Consider the following 20,711-nt stretch of genomic DNA (forward strand, 5'->3'; position numbering starts at 1 on the left):
AGAGCAGGAGAAGGAGGAGGAGGAGCAGGAGAGAAGACACACACAGAAGAGGAGGAGAAGGAGGAGGAGGAGGAGGAGACACACAGGAGAGAGGAGGGGCAGGAGACACACACACACACACACACACACAACACACACAACACACACACACACACACACACACACACACACCACACACACACACACACACACACACACACACAGCAGGAGGAGGAAAGGAGAGGAGGGCAGTAACATTCTAGTCGGCGTGGTAACTCATAAATGAAGACATAAATATTAAACGTAGCCAGGCTGAGTTTCAAGAACTGAAGCATAAACTCGTCCCCTCTCTGTCAGCGGCTGACAGTCGTGGCACACGGCGTCTCTGGAGGGGACGGCAGGGCCCCCCGCCGGACCGCCCGCCCGCTGACGTCTCTCATTCTGCCTGGGATCCTGGCTTTGTTCGGGGGAGCTGCGTGGGTCCTAGCCCCGATGCCAGCCCCACCACTATTGTTCCCTCTGACGTCCGAACCCTTGCCCCCCGAGGGTCGTTGGCGCTCTTGCTGGACGGGGAAACAGCTTTGTTCCAAACGTCCAGCTCTCGCCTGCCAAGAGCTGCAATCAGCATTAACGCCGTGAGAGGAGGAAACATGGACGCCCTGGGCTGGCAGACTGCACCCCCCCCCCCGACCCCCGACCCTGACCCCCCACCCCCATGAGTCAGGGAGCGCGGAGACCGTACCTGTACACACCTGCACTGCGGCTTCGCCGGGACACCACATTTGTCATCACTTTGCAAATACACTCACTTTCTATGCTCGCAAAACTTTCATTACTCACCGTTTGGACAAGTGCTATCTAGAAAGACATGCTGAGGGAAGCACGGAAAATCCCAGGGTGTGTGGAAATCTGGGAGTTGCCCAACAGAGAAGCCGACAGCAGCGGGGAGAGGGATCGGTTCACGACGGCCCTGGGCTGCATTTCACAACCCTTCCTCTGCAGAATACACGCCCGCTATTCATAACATGTACTATTGTTGTGTGAACACACGCACGCACGCACGCACGCACGCAACGCGGGTCCTAGCAGAGAGGGGAGTGAGGGGGGTTGAGGGGGGTGAGGGGGGTGGGGGGGGTACCTCTGCGTGGGCCAGGTGGGACGCAGCGAGCAGCAGCAGCAGGAGGGTGGGGGTCCCGGTCGTCATGGTGCCCAGGGTTGGATGAGGAGGGTCAGAGGTCGCGTCCTTCCTCCGGCGGTTCTCGAAGCGCTCTACAGACAGGCAGGCACCGGTCTGCAGCTGGGGAACCGGCGGGGAAGAGGAGGAGGACACCGTCAGGGTTAGACATCGTTTAACCGGGAGGGTCTGCCAGGGATGGAACCAACAACCCCCCCCCACTGACAGACGACCAACCCTCTCCCTCCCTCGTGACCAGAGCGCACAGGTCGTGCACCATGAGCCTCTAGACCAGGGGTCACCAACACAGGGTGCCCGCAAGGACCACGTGAGGCGCCCGCAGGCCGGTTCTAAACATAGCACTACTCGTTCTGGAACAACTCTCCCACCTTTATTAAGTCATTGTTGAATGATAATTATTGCGAGAAATAATTAACATGATCAGTGCCTTCACATAGAGGAGTACCATTAATCATTGATATAAAATATAACTAAAGGCAGACTGAGAAGAGTGTATCAAACTGGGTGCCCTTGAAGTAGCTCTCAAAAAGGTTGGTGACCCCTGGTCTAGACCCCATGGATCTGGATCATACTGGTCTGGACCAGGTGGATCTGGATCATACCGGTCTGGACCAGGTGGATCCGGATCATACTGGTCTGGACCAGGTGGATCTGGATCATACCGGTCTGGACCAGGTGGATCCGGATCATACCGGTCTGGACCAGGTGGATCCGGATCATACCGGTCTGGACCAGGTGGATCTGGATCATACCGGTCTGGACTCTACGGGTCGTTCAGGCGATTCCTCTGTTAGGGCTAATCAGAAGTCAAGCTAGGTTAATACGAACTGCCTGGTTAATGCCCCCCTCCCCCCCCCCCGCTGAGAGGGAGTTTAACTCGACACCAGAGAGAGGGCGGGCGGCTGGGGGGGTTACCTCAGGAGCTGCTGTGGTTTATTAAGCCCCCTCTAATTGAGCGGGAGGGGGGGGGGGGGGGGGCTCCGCTAAACTCCCCTCAGCTGAACTCTGAGGCCCCCAGCAGCACAACCAGACCCACATTAACTACAGCCCCGAGCACCAACACCCCCGTCTGGGAGGAGATGGGACTCCTCTGGAGTCAGCTGGGGGGAGAGCGACTGTGGGGGTACATTTTAGAAGCCTTGCATGAACAATTTGTGATTTTCTAAATAATAACATTAGACTGCAGCCCCCCCCCCCCCGTGTGTCCTAATGGAAACCACAGGATGTGTATGTGACTGTGCTCGGCTACCAGGGTTACCAGGAGTAAACAAACACACACATTCAACCACAAGGACATGTTTGTTCTAGATTGGCTCAAACGGGCATGGGGATGATGGCAGCGACGAGATTTAATGCCAGTGTTTGGCAGAAGACTCACACACAAGTTACTAGTGAGGCCTTCACCGGAGGCGTCCATCTGAAGAAACTTAGTGAGCTCAGACACGTGGCGTCAAAGGAGTGAGAGGGAGAGAGCTGAGTGAGAGGGAGAGAGCTGAGTGAGAGTGAGAGAGCTGAGTGAGAGGGAGAGAGCTGAGTGAGAGGGAGAGAGCTGAGTGAGAGAGCTGAGTGAGAGTGAGACAGCTGAGTGAGAGGGAGAGAGCTGAGTGAGAGGGAGAGAGCTGAGAGAGAGTGAGAGCTCAGTGAGAGGGTGAGAGCTGAGAGAGAGTGAGAGCTGAGTGAGAGGGAGAGAGCTGAGAGAGGGTGAGAGCTGAGTGAGAGAGTGAGAGCTGAGTGAGAGGGAGAGCTGAGTGAGAGAGTGAGAGCTGAGTGAGAGCTGAGTGAGAGGGAGAGTGAGAGCTGAGTGAGAGGGAGAGAGCTGAGTGAGAGAGCTGAGTGAGAGGGAGAGAGCTGAGTGAGAGAGTGAGAGCTGAGAGAGGGTGAGAGCTGAGAGAGAGGGTGAGAGCTGACAGAGGGTGAGAGCTGAGTGAGAGAGTGAGAGCTGAGTGAGAGAGTGAGAGCTGAGTGAGAGCGCGTCGAGAGTTGGACCAACTCTCTGAGCGAGAGTTGGTCAGACACCACAAACAGACTGGATCACGCCACTGGTGAAGAATGAAGTTGTATTTCTCTGTGCGGGTCCTCTCCATAAAGTCCTCAGACCAACCTCGCAGGTCAGTGGCAGAAACAGCACTATGACAGAACGCAATGGCTGCTGTTGCCCAGAAGGGTCCCAGGATGCAGCGCCTGAAGAACTCGCTCCATTCTGGACCGATTTCAACAATTGTTGTCCTCCTCAATCGTCACTCAATACCCGCTCGGAAAACAGGGTGTGGGTTGAACAATCCCGATGGTATCCTATGAGGAACAGTTAGGGGTCAAAGTGCACGTTGGCAACACCCAGACCCGCACACCAACACACTGCCAGCATCTGGTCTCTGCTATCCGCCATGCGCCGGGGTCCAAAGGAGGCTTCATTAACGGTAGGTATGCATTGTTTTGATTGTCTTCGTAGGCCATCTATGGTGTCGTGGGTCTGACGAGGACATGAGGGTTCCTCTGAGTGGGAGGGGGGAGGAGATGGAATTAGCTATTGAACCGTCATGAAGTTTCACCAAACATTCCTCAGCAACACTCTGAAGGAAGCCAAGCTATAACCTCCGAGAACGCTGGCCGGACCACACTCATTCACCACGGGCCAGGACGCTGACTGGGGAGGAGAGACGGTCTCACCGTGGAGGAGAGACAGTCTCACGGGGCTTTCTGCAGACAAGAGAAAGTCTAACTGGAGGGGGAGACGGCCTGACTCTGCTTTCTATAGAGGAGAGACAGTTTAACTGTGAAGGAGAGATAGCCTGCATGTGAAGTGAGGGAGGGAGGGAGGGGGAAAGAGAGAGACAGAGAGAGAGACAGAGACAGAGACAGAGAAAGAGAGAGAGAGAGAGAGACAGAGAGACAGAGAGACAGAGAGACAGAGAGAGAGAGAGAGAGAGAGAGAGAGAGAGAGAGAGAGAGAGAGAGAGAGAGAGAGAGAGAGAGAGAGAGAGACAGAGACAGAGAGACAGAGACACAGAGAGAGAGAGAGAGAAGAGAGAGACAGAGAGAGAGAGAGAGAGAGAGAGAGACAGGGACACAGAGAGAGAGACAGAGACACAGAGACAGAGACAGAGACAGAGACAGAGAGAGAGAGAGAGAGAGAGAGAGACAGAGACAGAGACAGAGACAGAGACAGAGAGAGAGAGAGAGACAGAGACAGAGAGAGACAGAGACAGAGAGCAGGGGGTGATCCTCTGTGAGGAGGAGCAGGAGGGAGGTGAGAGGTGCGTCGGGGTTATCCAGCCTGAGGACAACAGCCCCATTGAGTCTGGCAGCTGCAGGCAGTGGGAAGTCATTTGGAGGAACCTCGATAAATATTACACTTCCACCTGGCCCCGCCCCCTGTTTGATTTACAAACCCCCCCCCCCCCCCCCCCCCCCCCCCCGGGCCGTCACGCTGTCAGAGCTCTGCATCAGCAGTATGGCATGACACCCAGGAGTTAAAGGTAACCCCCACCCCCCCGTCCCAGGGGAGGGGGGAGGGGTCACCGGGTGGAGTGGGGGTCAAGACCTGCGACGCGAGGGGAAAAGAACCCGGCCCTTCAAAGGGCCCTGGACCACATGAAACAGGCCCTCCAAAGGGCCCCGGACCCCATGAAACAGGCCCTCCAAAGGGCCCCGGACCCCATGAAACAGGCCCCCCCTCTCCCGCCCTGAAGCGTCTCTGAAGTCCTGCTTCTTATTCCTGATTTTTTCCTTCCTTCCTTATTTCACTGAAATTAAATGACTTTGTTATTTTAAACTACTATTCGGGGCTTTCTCCCACCTAGTGACAACAAACCTAAACACTGCAACACACACACACACACACACACACACACACACACACACACACACACACACACACACACCACACACACACACACACACACACACACACACACACCACACACACACACACACACACACACACTATTAAAACCTGGGTGCTGCCAGTCTTGGGTGGCTAACTGCTTTGGGTTGTATCTTTTCCTTACGCCGCTGGCTCACACTGCAGGGACCACCGCCCCTGACTGCTGCCCCCCCCCCCCCCCCCCCCCCCACACACACACACACACACACACACACCCTGACCTTCTCAGCAGGGACCCCGCTACAGCCTTCATTTGTATTTAAGAAATCTCTGATGACAGCCCTGAATTGTAAAAGAGGCTGAAGGAAAGGCCACGCTGTCACACCTTCTACTGCACTGCACGGGAACAAAGCCGCGGGTTCAAGCCCCCCTGTCCGAAGCCTACCTGTAGGCATGCTTGAGCAAGGAGCGAAAGACAGTTTTCTTCTGAGAGCAATATTTCAAAGTGTGATAGTTTTGGGATCTTCAAAATACAAAACTTTGATAAGCAAGCAGAAAGAACTCAACCGGTTCTCAGAACTTTGTAGTCAGAACAGCTGGACCTTCTCGCTATAATTCTGTATTTCACAGTTCGTTTCACGCCGTAATGACGTTCATCTGTTGTGACAAAGCCAATCATCTATTTATGGCAGCATAATGTCGCCGTACCGCTCAATGCTCCGACGCGACAGCGGGACGATGTTGAGGGAGTTTGACCTCCGAGTTCACTGAACACGTGGAGCGCTGCATTAGTCAACTTTACAGATATAGAATAAAAATTTAGCTTAATCATGTTGACTTTTTAATTTATTATTCAACCAACAGAAGTAGGTAAGGTTAGGTTATATAATAAGACTATTATTATAGTATTATTTACAAATACTGTTTCAAAATAATATTATAGTATTTTGAAACTATTATTATATATTTATACCATTATAGTATTTTGAAACATTATAAATTTTCAGTCTAATTCCGGAAGGATCTTACTCCATCATTTGGATTAAAATCGGCAGATAAACAAATGGACTGAATTGATGCAGTGCTTTTGAATGATATTACATTTATGATCGGCGTGTTTGCATCCCTCGGACGCTGGTCCACACCATGCTTGTGTGCTTAAATAAAGCACTCAACACTACTCTAAATATTTAGGGCCGGTCATAAAATACAAAGCCAACCACCTTCACGACAGATGGCAAATAACAGCTGGGCATCAACCGGGGACCAACCGCTTCCGTTAAGGTGAGCTCAACAGGGGAGCAAGAGTGGACACTGATTAATATGCACTTTTGGTTTGCGTGATATCTACTATTTGTTTTATTTTTTCAGTTTTTTTTATATTTAATGACTACGACCTAAGCTATTAAATTCTAACAAAATATATCAATACAAATTGTGTATTGTATATTATATACATGTCGGGAATATTTGAAAACATATAGAATGATATTTCAACATGTTTCGTCCATAGTGAGGAAGATTACCACAGTTCAGTTATGGAGAGCATACACATTGTTATCACCAGCATTGAAAAGGCTGCCGCGGTGACCCTATGGGTCACCAATAGTCCCCATCGACCCGGTGCGTGTCTTCAGAGACGGGCCGTGTGTCCTCAGACCCCGTTGTGTCCTCCCCAGAGACGAGCTGGGTGTCCTCAGACCCCGTTGTGTGTATTCAGAGACGCGCTGTGTGTTTGCGTTGGAAAGCAGAAACACAATAGCTGTGTTCCCCGAATGGAGACGGACCCACAATACTGTACAGCAGATACACACAGATACTCGACAGTCACGCGTTAGGACGGCTTCAAAGAGCATGCAACTTATTTCAATAAAGATAATGTCCACATCTCCGGAGCGCAGATTACCCACTGTATGCATGCTCCGAACATACTAGCCTACAGCATATCGCTGAGATAAGGAGACATACCATAAGGAGTCTTTAGGAAACCTCCGAGTAGACTTGGTCCAACGTGTAGTTCAACGTGTAGTTGTAGTCTCGAAGTAGAAAGCGATCCCTGCTCGTCTCTGTCATCCCGCGGTGCAGCGACACGGAGGCTTATTATCCACAGGAACCCAGAAAACAAACTTTAAACACTCATCTCCTCCGCTGACTCCACTAACTTGATTCTTAAGGGGGTGGGGCTTAGGGGAGAGAGAGAGAGAGAGAGAGAGAGAGAGAGAGAGAGAGAGAGAGAGAGAGAGAGAGAGAGAGAGAGAGAGAGAGAGAGAGAGAGAGAGAGAGAGAGAGAGAGAGGAGAGAGGAGAGAGAGAGAGAGAGAGAGAGAGAGAGAGAGAGGAGAGAGAGAGAGAGAGAGAGAGAGAGAGAGAGAGAGAGAGAGAGAGAGAGAGAGAGAGAGAGAGAGAGAGAGAGGACTTTTCACAACATACTTTTTATCTATCTATTATAATATTTCTACACTTCTACTACACATGTAAACAATCGAAGTCAAAGACGGGTCTTAAAGTTGTACAATTGATAGATTCACATAATACATGCATGCATATTATAATGAGGTAGTTATTTCAGTTATGTCATTTCGTGTGTGTGTTAGGGTTAGGTGTGTGTGTGTGTGTGTGTGTGTGTGTGTGTGTGTGTGTGTGTGTGTGTGTGTGTGTGTGTGTGTGTGTGTTTGTGTGCGTGTGTGTGTGTGGTGTGTGTGTGTGTGTGTGTGTGTGTTTGTGTGCGCGTGTGTGTGTGTGTGTGTGTGTGTGTGTGTGTGTGTGTGTGTGTGCTAATGTGCGTTGTGAAATGTATCTCATACGACATGTGGAGCAGCAGCGTCACCTCCCTCAACACAAAAACACAAACAACTGAACTAACAAACAAAAACAACAACAAGTGACATCACTGAGGGCGCCTGGCGGGGAACACAGCGAGGAGCTCTGTGATTGGCTGAGACGAGCGGAGACGCGGTGACAGCAGAGAGGAAGGTGGATGCTGCGTCTTTCACGAGACAGGTTGACATGGAAACGCTGAGAGGGCTTGTGATTATCTGACGTCTCATACATATGTATGCGCCTGGTCTGTTTGAGAGAGAGAGAGAGAAATAATTTAAATCACACCGACCTCTTTTAAACACACTTAACACTTTTTTTTTAGCTTACTAACACATTTAAAAAAATCATTATGTGCGTTTGCGTGTGCGTGTTTATTTTATAAAAATGCATAAAATAAGAAAAGGGTTGAAATTGCGATACTATACAATATCCTGTTTGAAATCTTATGACAATAACAAGCTCAGCGCGTCTCCTCCCCTGGAGGCGGTGAGTCTGCGCACTGACGCCCTCTAGTGGTTATTTTGGGGAAGATCTTTTTTCACATTTACATTTACATTTAGGCCATTTTTTCACCAAACACTTATTGATTTTAACTTCAATGTCCGCATCTTTAATCAGTTGAGGTAAAGCCGAGCAGTTTCATTCGTGTTTTTGTGTCACCACCAGTCCCGGGGTAGCAAGGGACTCCCGCTATGTGCCCTCACCACCATCACATCAATGAACGACGGATATGGTCCACAGGAAGTACGCCGGTCAGAGCCCCCCCCCCCCCCCCCCCCCCCCCCCCCCCCCCCCCCCCCCCCCCCCCCACCCACCCCACCCACGTGGCTCAAAGGTTCAAAAGCAACTAAACGACTAAAGCAGCCTGTTTAACGCATCAAATCTGCAGCAAAGTCCTTACAAAAGGTTTTCAGGAGTGAAACCTACCTGGTGGAAGAGTCCTGCTTGGATGTGTTTTCCTCCCTTTAATAATATCGCAGTTTGGTTAACTGGTGCAACAATCGCACCGGTTCTAGGCTCCTTTAATTGATTTGATTGCGTTAACTCAAATTACTTGGTTGTGTTTATTATTCGGTGATATCGTGCAGCCAATGTCATGCGAGAGCCGACTCAAACGCTGGTCTTTCTGTCATACATTTTGGTCAAGACATTTAAAATAGAAGTTCACATATCCACTGTTGGGAGGTCAGTGGAGCTTCCGCAGTTGTTGGGGAGAATACTGGATATGTTGCAACTTCCTGTGTACTTAAAACGACCCGCGGCGACAGGAAGGCCGCATGGACGTCACCAGGTGCACCGGATCACCGCAGGAGGTAGACCGGCATGGAGGAGCGTCTCGGGGTCCTACCGAGGGACGTCCAGCAGGTTCCTACTAGTGTTCTGGTCTGTCCTTCTAATGTGTGATATGCAGACTGTGCTAAAGTGTAGGCCTATACCTACAGTCTGTCATTCTAACGTGTAGAGTCTGACGTCAGGACACACGGATTGTCCTAACTAACGTGTAGAGTAGACACACTTGTCTTCTAACGTGCAGAGCAGCTCTAGTGGCAGTAGGCCTACCGGCTGGGTGGTTATTTTCGGGGTTTATAATTTGGGGCAGATGTGATGGTAAAGCTGAATTAGCCTATTAAATTAATCTTGGACCATATTTAACTGGTCTTGGATAAATTGTGGTTTTATTATAAATATAATTTATGCATGTAGATTCTGAGATAAGATGTTTAGGACACTTTAATACTTCGAAACGAGACGTCTGGTAAAAAAATCGTTCCTTATGGGCATGGAGCGCATTAGTAAAAACAAGTTTGACAGTTTGAAGTGCGTTGTTAGCTTCACATGCTAGGCTACAGGACCGGTGTGCACGTGGAGCTTCCACCAATCCGCTCTCAGCTGTCAACGCGGCAGCCAATCCGCCTCGGCGGGAGACGAGGTAACAGACGGCGTTGCGTGGTTCAATCCCCAGAGTTGCCGTAGAAACATCCCGAACTCTTTAACCGGAGCTTATCATGAGCTTATCAAGCCATGACTATTTCCGCGGGTTCTCTTCTGATCGGTTGTTCGCATGCTAAACACGAGCTAACGCTAGCGGCTAACAAGTTGAAGGTTAAGTGACGACTTCCAACTTAAAAAAAGAAGGTAAAACAGGTTTTAATACGTTATTAAACACCTTATTAGCCTTAAACCACCCTTCTAAAGTACATTTTACACAAGTATCTCATGTTTAAGTAGCGACTGCTTTTCGGTGTCTGTCTGGATTTTTTATAGAAGAGTTGTTATCTCGAAGGCAAAATAAGTTGTACCGTAATTGTCAACGTTACCTTGGAGGGCTCCACTACGACGGAGTATTAGGGCCACACGTGAAGAGAAAAAATATTTTTGCCGTGACGAGATTAAAATTGACGCGTCGACTTTAAAGTCAACATGTCGACATTCGACTCGAAATGTCGAGAATAAAGTTAAAACATCATATCGACTTTAATCTCGACGTGTCCATTTTCCGTTCCTGTCAGCACGCAGACGCTCCCGGCATCCTCCCAAGCGTGCAGCGGATGACACGAAGTAGTCATCCGCTGTAGTAGTGCGGCATTGCCATCAGTGCTTTCATTGACGGTTTTAGTCGCTATATTGTTTGGATGGAGGCCTACACCACAAACGATGACCCCAGGGTTATTGCCGACTACTTCGGACGTTGTGTGCACAGAGTGATCGTCGTAGCTGTCTGGCTGGAGAGAGCTGCTCTCCGGCATGTCCAGCGTGAAGCCGCCCCCTAGGAACCCCCCGCCCCCCGCGGTGCAGCACCCCCGGGGCCCGGGCCCCGGCAGCGGCGAGCTGCAGTATCTGGAGCGGGTGGTCCTACGGACCCTCTGCCGGCACCAGTTCTCCTGGCCCTTCTGCGAGCCCGTCGACGCCGCCGCACTCAACCTCCCCGTGAGTCACCCCCATCCTAGTACCCTGGCCCTTCTGCGAGGCCGTCGACGCCGCCCGACTCAACCTCCCTGTGAGTCACCCCCCCCGGCCCTGGCTGCAAGGTCTGTTGATTGTTTCCGTCTGCTCCGGTGCGTGGTAGGATTACTACACCATCATCAGCAGCCCCATGGACCTGCGCACCATCAGGCAGCGGCTGCAGAACCAGTACTACTGGAACACCATGGAGTGTGTGCAGGACTTCAACGCTGTGTTCAACAACTGCTACATGTACAACAAGGTACCCCCTCTCTGTGCCGGGGCCGAAGCTTATCCCCGCTCAGGGACTCCCAAACAGGTTCATGCGCTCGAAGTGCCATGAACACAGAATTGTACCTCAGTAACTGAGGAGGTGGTGTATAGTCCTGGGCCGTCTCTAGGTCTAGTGGTGGCGGTATCCATGGCTACCTGACGGTTGTGTTCTGCCTAGCCCGGAGATGACATTGTGCTGATGGCCCAGACCCTGGAGAAGGTCTTCCTCGAGAAACTGGCCCTGATGCCCCATGAAGAGGAGGTAGAGGTGGAGAAGGAGAAGAAGCAGGGCTCCGGTAGAACTCCTGGTAGACCTCCTGGTAGAGCAAGGAAGAGGAGCAGCACAGGTGGGACCTCACACCTAGAATCACGACGGGTAGAATCACGACGGGTAGAATCACGACGGGTAGAATCACGACGGGTAGAATCACGACGGGTAGAATCACGACGGGTAGAATCACGACGGGTAGAACCACGACGGGTAGAACCACGACGGGTAGAACCACGACAGCTGGATAGTTGGAACCCAACATCGATGGCTAGTAGAACCAGCGGCGTTAGTATAGTGAGGAAGGGTAAAGGTTCTGCATGTATACAGTGCTCTTCTAACCAGTAGGCCTGACACCATTCGCTCATGCCCGTGTTCAGAGCCTGGCGGTAGGTTCCCCAGGGGCCCTGAGCCCAGCGTGTCCCTTCTGCCCGCAGGAGCCCTGAAGCGCCGCGTCCCGGAGTCTGAGGTGGTCGTCCAGCAGACGCTGACCGTGATCCCGCCGGGCTCCGTGCCCCGCCCCCTCCCGCCGGCCGCGCCCCGCCCCCTCCCGAAGGCCACACCCCACCCCCTCCCGCCGGCCACGCCCCGCCCCCTCCCGCCGACCGCGCTGCCCAAACACGCTCAGTCCGCGGTGAGTAGCGTTGCTTTTTCACCCTTTGAGGTGAGCTCCTGAATCTGCCCTCCAGCTCCTCCTTTAGACGCCGCCCCTCTTAACCCCCCCTCCAGAGTAAAGCCCTCCAGGACAGGAAGGGCGTCAAGAGGAAAGCCGACACCACCACCGTCGCCCCCCCGCGCCTGACCGTCGCCCCTCCGTGCCTGACCGTCGCCCCCGGCAACCCGTCGTCGCGTGGGAGGACGGCGTCCCCTCCGACCTCGACGACGGCCCCGGGCTGCGGCGGCGGAACTCCGCCGGGGCGCGGGGGCGGGGCCAAGAGGCCCATCAGGCCGCCCAGCAGGGAGGTCCCGGACTGGACGGCGGGGGGGCGGCGGGCCCGGCTGCCGTCGCCGCTGCGGTGCTGCGGCGAGCTGCTGAAGGAGCTGATGTCCCGCCGCCACGCCGCCTACGCCTGGCCCTTCTACACGCCCGTGGACGTGGACGCCCTTGGCCTCCACGACTACCACCGCATCGTCACGCAGCCCATGGACCTCGGCACCATCAAGGTCTCCCCGCAGTACTGGTTTACCTAGCGCCATACTGGCCTGGTTATCTAATGCTGTACGGGTGTGTGTACTGGTTTATCTAACGCCCTACGTGGTCTTTCATCGTTTCATTCATCCGTTTTCTTTTAATTTACCAGATGTCACGATGTTTGGTTTACTAACGCCTAAACGCTGAACCCACGACTTCTTCACTCCACAAAACGCATCTGGGATCTAGTGGGCGCGATGTGACTGAGGCCCCTTGTGTTACAGAAGAAGATGGCCAGCCGGGAGTACAGCGCCCCCAAGCAGTTTGCTGCCGACTTGCGCCTCATGTTCTCCAACTGCTACAAGTACAACCCCCCCGCCCACGAGGTGGTGCAGATGGCCCGCAGGCTGCAGGTACACCCCCCCCCCCCTACGGCCCCAACAAATGGGGATGGTTGGTTGCTGCTCCAGTGTCGCCGGCTGGTTTGTGGTTTCTCAAGTGTCCCCCCCCTCCTCCCACAGGACGTGTTTGAGGCGCAGTTCTCAAAGATGCCCAAGGAGGAGAGCATGCTGCCCTCCGACCAGGCCGTCATCAAGGACAACGGAGGAGGAGGAGGAGGAGGAGGAGGAGACTGCAAGGTGGAGCACGTCTCCAGCAGCAGCTCCTCCTCCTCCTCCTCCTCTTCATCGTCACAGAGCTCAGAGGATGAAGAGGAAGAAGAGAAGGAGGCGGTGATGGTCCCCAGTCTGGCCATCCTGGAGGAACAGGTATGTTGCCGTGACGATGGACCACACGTTCTATACCGGAGACTTCTCACCATCTTCTTCAGGGTGTACTAAATGATTCGGGTGAGGTTACAGTAAGCTATGGTGGTGGCTGTCTGATCCCAGTCCTCTTCAGAACCTTTTTAAACGGTGACCAACGTTGATCACGAGGGCAGGTCTCACTAGCGATGACGGAGATAGACCGTAAAACGGAGGTGTCCTGACTCCTCCTCTTCCTGTCCAGCTGAAGGCCATGAGAGACCAGCTGCAGCTCTTCGCCCAGACGCCCCTGAAGACCAAGAAGACGTCGACACGCGAGAAGGAGAAGGAGAAGAACAAGTCCTCCAGGACCAAGGTCAAAGTTCAGAGGAGCAGCGGTGCCAAGGGGTCCGGTCTGTACGTGAGCCCCCCCCGATTCACAAACGGCCTCTGTTGCATTTGATCCGCTCAAGGACTTGCATTTAACAGTGTGCCTCACATTCCTGTCCTGCAGGCATTGTGTTTGACAGATGTTCTCTCAGTGCTTAATCCTTTTCCTGTTCATAAAGTACCCATATGTAATAGTGCGGTTGTTATGACGCGTGTTCCGTCTGTAGGCGTGGCAACCAACCGCAGCGCCTGGCCCCAGGGGAGGAGGCGGTCCCCGTGGCGACGGTGCCCTATGAGGAGAAGCGGCAGCTGAGCCTGGACATCAACCGGCTGCCGGGGCAGCGGCTGGGCCGGCTGGTGGACCTCGTCCGGCGCCACGAGCCGCACCTGAGGGCCTGTGGCCGGCGGGAGATCGAGATCGACATCGAGACGCTGGCGCCCGCCACGCTGCGCACGCTGCAGGCCTTTGTCGCCCGCTGCCTCCGCAAGCACGACGCCAAGACCGCCGCTCCCAGTGAGTCGCCCCCTCCCCCCGGGTGGTCCGCTCACTAACCCACCCCCCCGGCCCCTGTCTCGCCCAAATAAGAGAACCAACTAGAGGCCGTCTGCAAAACGACAGCCAAGCCTCGTGTTGGAACTGTACCTCCTAGACCCACGTGGACGGCATGGCATCATGGTTGATCTCTTGACCACTGCTCTTGCCATTATAGTGCGTCTGGTTTTTGCCCTGGTAGCCGTGGTTGCCCTGGTAACCGTGGATATTTGGTGTCTCCCTGCAGCCAGGCCGGTGAAGCCCGAGGGCCCCACGCCGCCGCCGGCGGTGCCCCACACCGCGCCAGAGGAGCAGCGCTCGGCCACCAAGAAGAAGAGGAAGCGGACAGGTAACTGTGACATCACGACCACCTCAGCCAATCAGAAGAGACTGGAGAGAGTCCCCATTATCTACATGAGCGCGTGTTAAGCATGGACAAGAGTACCTCTAACGTTGGCATTGCGGTCATCGGTTAGTCTAGAAGTCTAGATGTCTTTTTCCTGTGTTTATGTATTGAAACTTAAATAATTGCAGACGTGGAATGATATTTAATGAACAATTGAATAACAATATGGAAATGTGTGTCTCAGATCCTCTGGAACTCAGCCAGTCGGCCCGGTTCTCTGGGAGCAGCAACGCCACCTGCTTCTCCTCCTCTTCCTCCTCCTCCTCTTCCTCCAGCAGCTGTGGCTCCAGCTCCTCTTTGGAGGGAACTGACACAGAATCAGGTTAGAGACCGATGGTCCCTACAGCTACACACTTCCAGTACCACCACCTCCTATTCCCCACCACCGAGACTAGCTCTGGGTGGTGTATGGGGGGGGGGGGTAGACTGGCTCTGAGCCGTGGGGGCAGACTGATGACTGTTGCTTTGTGTTTCCTCAGTGCCAAAACCCAAGCAGCGGAGCGCTAAAGGCAGCTCCCGGAAGGCGCAGAAGAAGGTAGGACCTGCTTCAATGAGCTCATGATGTTACTGTCTCCCCCTGGTCCAATCCCGTGTCTCCCCCTGGTCCAATCCCGTGTCTCCCCCTGGTCCAATCCCGTGTCTCCCCCTGGTCCAATCCCGTGTCTCCCCCTGGTCCAATCCCGTGTCTCCCCCGGTCCAGGCCTCGCTGAAGGTGGCTGCTCCGAGGAAGACGCCCTCCGGGACCAGAGACCTCCTGAAGGCCTCCCTGAAGAGCTACCGCTCTGTCCTGCGACGCCCGCCCACGCAGCCAATGAGAACCCAGTCTATCAGAGCTCACCCCAAGCAGCCAATCAGAGCTCAGCCAATCAGAGCTCACCCCCTGCAGCCAATCAGAGCTCACCCCCTGCAGCCAATCGGAAGCCTGTCTTCTGAGCCAATCGGAAGCCTGTCTTCTGAGCCAATCGGAAGCCAGCCACCTCGGCCAATCGGAAGCCTGTCTTTGATGCCATTGGGAAGCACGGGTGCTCATCCCAAAATAAGTCAGTCTTATGAGCACCTGTCCCTCTCTCCAGGTAATGTCTGGCCGTTGTTCTTGCTCTGTTCTAGAGGCCTGGCCTAATAAGACCATGGGTTACTAGAAAGTGAATGAGGTGTTTCATGCTTTGTCGTTCTTCTTGTTGACTTTGTTTCCCCAGACCTGTCTGCGCTCCTGTCCCCCCTGGCGTCCCCGGCTCTGGGTCTGGACCCCGTCTCTCCCCGACCAGAGGCATGTATCTAGAGGTTCACACCTCGTGTGAGGTCCTGCCTGATGCCTCGGTGCTCCTTCACTGTGACGCTGCTTTACCCTCAGTCAGATGTGTGGCTCAGAGGGGCTCTCCGCTGCTGTCGTACGTCTGTGTGCAGCCCAATGTTTACCCTCTGCTGCCAGTCAAATGTGTGGCTCAGAGGGCTCACCGCTGCTGTCGTACGTATGTGTGCAGCCCAATGTTTCCAGAGAAACGTACTTCCTGGAAAACGGGGTGTGTTCCATTACCGTGTTGTGGGTTCTAACCGTCCTGCCGTTGTGTCCTCAGCCCCCTCCTCTGCTGTCCCCGCTCCAGGACAGCCCCCCCCCCATGGCACGCCTCAGGCAGGCCGGTAGGTGCTGGCCCCCTGCAGCTAGACCGGGGGGGTCTTCCTCAGAGCCCTGACACACCAAACCCACGTCTAACGCCTCGCTGCCACCCAGCGGTACGGGGCGGCTCGGAGCGGGACAGCCCGGTTACGCTCAATCTGTCGTGTTCCCACCGCCGACGGTAACCTTACGGTAGGGCGGGGGCTAAGCCTGATAGTGATGGCCGCGGCAGCTACCCAAGCATCGTGGCACCATAACAGCCGACGCAGTGTAGCCTGCTAATAAATCTGATGAAACGGAAGAATGTAACACAATGAACAAAGGGCGACAATCTAGGACGTCCAAGAAGGACGGCGGCCTTCAATAAACAAAGCTTTCGCCGTTGCCAGAAATACCTTGCGGGTACTGTTTGTTTTTATCCCCCTGTCGCATGGAAGTGACGATTCTGTCGGCCAATCGACGGACGGCGTGGGTAGCTCCACCTTTTCGGCACCCAATCAGACGGCATGGTACGGTGGCGTACTGTCAGACTAGCGGTTGGCGGTGGAAATAGAAGATAACCGTGCCGCACGGACCCTCGCCGTCCCAAACCCCGCCCCTGGCAGTCATAGCCACGCCCCCTCGGAATCGTGTGTCAGGGCCTGACGGAGACCTTGATTGACCTTTGACCCCTCTTACACCTGGCTCAGCACAAAATGGGTGACGTTTGTAACCGTGTGTTGCAGACTCCAGACGCGACTCGGGGTCCGACGGCGTGCCCCCTGGCTCCTCCCCCCCGGGCGGGAAGCCCCGCCCAGCCAGAAAGGTTCCTGCTTTGTATTTCTTAGTGTACAACGTTGTTTTTCTACCAGCAGGTGTTGTGATTATCAGCGGACAAATCGTAGTCATGGCAATCCCCCTTAACGACCAACGGGACCTCTCATTGGCTGGTTGTTCCCAGGAGGCGGTGCTGAAGAACGTGGAGCTGTGGGCCGCTCTGGTGCGGCGGGCGGCGGGGCCCGGGCCGGGGGCCCCCGGCGCCCGGTCCTCCAGGGACAGCTTCCAGAAGTTCAGGAGGGCGGCGCTGCAGAAGGAGGAGCGGGAGAAGGCCCTCAGGTAGCGCCCGCTGACCGGGGGGGGCCCCGCTGACCGGGGGTGGCCCGCGGCGCGTCGGAGCGCTCGGCGGGTTAACGTGGTCTTAACCTCGGGGAGCCATCAGTGAGCGGCCGAGGGAACGCCTGTGGTTCAGAGCGTGATGCGGAGGACGCCTCTTGATCAGGGATACGTGTCACCTACCTACGATCAATCACCGTCCAGACGGCCGATAGAGAGTCCCGTTCATCGTCATGGTTATCTTCAAATGCCTTCAGAGCAGCGGTTGTTACCGTGCGTTCAGACTAGCAATTGTGTTGTTAGCGTACCCTCAGACTAGCGGTTGTCTTAGCGTACCCTCAGACTAGCGGTTGTCTTAGCGTACCCTCAGACTAGCGGTTGTCTTAGCGTACACTCAGACTAGCGGTTGTCTTAGCGTACCCTCAGACTAGCGGTTGTCTTAGCGTACCCTCAGACTAGCGGTTGTCTTAGCGTACCCTCAGACTAGTGGTTGTCTTAGCGTACCCTCAGACTAGTGGTTGTCTTAGCGTACCCTCAGACTAGCGGTTGTCTTAGCGTACCCTCAGACTAGTGGTTGTCTTAGCGTACCCTCAGACTAGCGGTTGTCTTAGCGTACCCTCAGACTAGCGGTTGTCTTAGCGTACCCTCAGACTAGCGGTTGTCTTAGCGTACCCTCAGACTAGTGGTTGCTACCGTAACTTCGGACTAGCGGTTGTGTTGTCATACGTTCAGAGCTGCGGTTGTGTTGTCATACGTTCAGAGCTGCGGTTGTGTTGTCATACGTTCAGACCTGCGGTTGTGTTGTCATACGTTCAGACCTGCGGTTGTGTTGTCATACGTTCAGACCTGCGGTTGTGTTGTCATACGTTCAGACCTGCGGTTGTGTTGTCATACCTTCAGACCTGCGGTTGTGTTGTCATACCTTCAGACCTGCGGTTGTGTTGTCATACCTTCAGACCTGCGGTTGTGTTGTCATACCTTCAGACCTGCGGTTGTGTTGTCATACCTTCAGACCTGCGGTTGTGTTGTCATACGTTCAGACCTGCGGTTGTGTTGTCATACCTTCAGACCTGCGGTTGTGTTGTCATACGTTCAGACCTGCGGTTGTGTTGTCATACCTTCAGACTAGGGATCGACCGATACGGATTTTTTAGGGCCGATACGATACCGATATTTTTTCATCAGCCTTAGCCGATACGCCGATACGGCGATACCGATATTTAGAGCCGATACTACTTTTTTTTTTTTTTTTGCTCCCTCAATCATAAAAATGACACTGATAACAAATGTTACAAGTCTCAATTAAAAAAAAGGAACATTTATTGAACTTCAATATAAAAAACTATATTTAACAAATAGTAAAAACAGGTGAGGTAGAACAAGTAAAAAAAAAAAAAAAAAAAAAATCGGCGAAAATCGGCCGCGTATCGGCCGATACCGATACACGTAAAAAAACGCGAATATCGGCCGATAATATCGGCCGACCGATATATCGGTCGATCCCTACTTCAGACCTGCGGTTGTGGTGTCATACGTTCAGACCTGCGGTTGTGTTGTCATACGTTCAGACCTGCGGTTGTGTTGTCATACGTTCAGACCTGCGGTTGTGTTGTCATACGTTCAGACCTGCGGTTGTGTTGTCATACCTTCAGACCTGCGGTTGTGTTGTCATACGTTCAGACCTGCGGTTGTGTTGTCATACGTTCAGACCTGCGGTTGTGTTTTACCGTAAAAGGCCGCCGGAGTCGCCCGTGTCTCCTTTCTCGCTGGACTCCATCTTGGACCCTCCCAAACTGTCGGACTCAGCTGTGATGGAGTCTCCAGCACCGACGGCAACGCAGCAGGTGGCGGCCGCGGCTCATCTGGACCAGGAGCGGGAGATGGCTCGCAGGAAGGAGCAGGAGAGACGCAGACGACAGGCGGTATGTCACTTCCTACTTCAACACATCATATATTGTTTCTTACATTACTCACTATGTATCGTCTTCATTCACGACATGTAAACATAACCAGACTACAATAGGGTACACGTTGGCTGTGTCTCAATGCAGGGGACGCATCCTTCGAAGGACGCGGTCTATGAAGGTGTGTCCTCTTGGACCGTGAAGGCCGGACCGAAGGCCGAACGAACGATTTTAAATGAGACGGTCTGGCCTACGGAGCACTTGAAGTCTGCGTAACGAGCCGTTAACACCCTTTACCTCGCGTGACGTCGCGCCGCTCCTGTCACCTAGCAACCCTGACAGCTGCGGTTCAAACCATGGACATGTTATAGAAACCAGACGACTGAGGAGAAATATGGAGCCAATATTATAAAATACAACGTTAATTAGTTTAACGTTATATGGCTCGTGTTAATGTCATTGAACTTTGGCAATAGGTTACAAACACGCCGCTGTGACGCAAGCGGTCTTTAAACGCAGCCTTCGAAGGATCCCCCGAATTGAGACGCTGTGTGTGTGTGTGTGTGTATGTATGTATGTATGTATGCATGTAGCTGAACACTCATTCCAGCTGTGACCAAATGGGAACGCACAAATCTGTCAGACCTGAAGAGGTCCTTATGCCTTTTCCAAGGTAAAAGTCCTGATTCCCTAAAGCCGTTTTCCACAGTAAAAGCCCTGATGCGTCATGTATTTTTCACTGTAAAGTTCCTGATGATGTGCTTCCTGTCCCTTCCAGATCATCGACATGACGATGCAGAGCGACATCATGTCAACTTTCGAGAAGAACCTGGATTAAAGCGAGCGTTAAACTTCACATTAAAGAGTTGTGTTCTCTCTGAGTGGATTTCTAGGAGGAACCTTTCATCTCAGTTGGCTTTACGCCAAGAGGAGTCCGGATGAAAGTTTATAAGGTTTCTCGTCAGCGTGACGGTTCTGATGTCCGCTGGCCTGTGATTGGACGGCCATGCGTCCTGCCCCCGGCCCTCAGTTTGTTTCCTGGTTTGTTGTGACCTTGGTCCCTGTGTGACTCACGATTTGTTCTGTTGAAAGGCTAAACAGAGGAGGGCGAGCAGAAATGTGCGCTATCATTTACTGTCCTCAAATCTTGTTTTTGTAAAGAAAAAAATAAGACTATCCGAGAGCCTATTTTTGTTGTATTAAGAGTCCTTTTGTTCGTCTAACAAGGTTTAGTTCTTGTAAAGAATTGAAAAGCTGTAAATTAAATATACCTATGTTGATCAACATTTCCTAAAGCACAATGTTCCATTATTTTCGTTTGTTTAGTAGTATATTTTATCCAGATCGGTAGTCTGGAGACATTCATTTTAAGAGATGACCACCATGAAGGTGGCTTTGAGAACGCTGTGACCTTTGTTTGAATTTCAAACCTTTACTGCAGATGATGGATAATAATAAAATCTGATTATGAAGTCAAACGGATCCCAAATCAGCAATGTAAGGAACCGGCGATGATCTGTAAGTATTAGGGCTCGACGCTGGCAGCACACGCGTGTTTATTACCAATCCATTACCTCCACGCTCCCTCACAGAGTAG

General features: G+C 53.0%; 1 protein-coding gene across 1 annotated transcript; it reads left to right on the forward strand.

Moving 5' to 3' along the window:
- The first annotated feature begins 9,753 nt into the window (after nucleotides 1-9,753).
- brdt (bromodomain, testis-specific) lies at nucleotides 9,754-20,409 on the forward strand. Its single transcript, XM_030372922.1, has 20 exons — nucleotides 9,754-9,952; nucleotides 10,518-10,744; nucleotides 10,884-11,021; nucleotides 11,211-11,379; nucleotides 11,738-11,934; nucleotides 12,030-12,464; nucleotides 12,717-12,845; nucleotides 12,954-13,199; nucleotides 13,441-13,592; nucleotides 13,793-14,079; nucleotides 14,345-14,446; nucleotides 14,688-14,825; nucleotides 14,983-15,038; nucleotides 15,204-15,576; nucleotides 15,700-15,774; nucleotides 15,908-16,141; nucleotides 16,844-16,923; nucleotides 17,059-17,213; nucleotides 18,946-19,132; nucleotides 19,893-20,409. Exons 2-20 carry the CDS (start codon nucleotides 10,562-10,564, stop codon nucleotides 19,950-19,952), a joined length of 3,396 nt encoding a protein of 1,131 aa, XP_030228782.1. The 5' UTR covers nucleotides 9,754-9,952; nucleotides 10,518-10,561; the 3' UTR covers nucleotides 19,953-20,409.
- Nucleotides 20,410-20,711: the final 302 nt, after the last annotated feature.

The sequence above is a fragment of the Gadus morhua genome, chromosome 12, assembly GCF_902167405.1.
Source record: "Gadus morhua chromosome 12, gadMor3.0, whole genome shotgun sequence".
Lineage (NCBI taxonomy): Eukaryota > Metazoa > Chordata > Actinopteri > Gadiformes > Gadidae > Gadus > Gadus morhua.

Excerpts from the sequence above, each read along its gene's own strand:
- brdt (XM_030372922.1), top strand. The coding sequence starts at position 10,562 with ATGTCCAGCGTGAAGCCGCCCCCTAGGAACCCCCCGCCCCCCGCGGTG. Across the intron at positions 14,080-14,344 it reads CGCCAAGACCGCCGCTCCCA|CCAGGCCGGTGAAGCCCGAG; the intron begins GTGAGTCGCCCC and ends GTCTCCCTGCAG. Across the intron at positions 16,142-16,843 it reads GGCACGCCTCAGGCAGGCCG|ACTCCAGACGCGACTCGGGG; the intron begins GTAGGTGCTGGC and ends CGTGTGTTGCAG.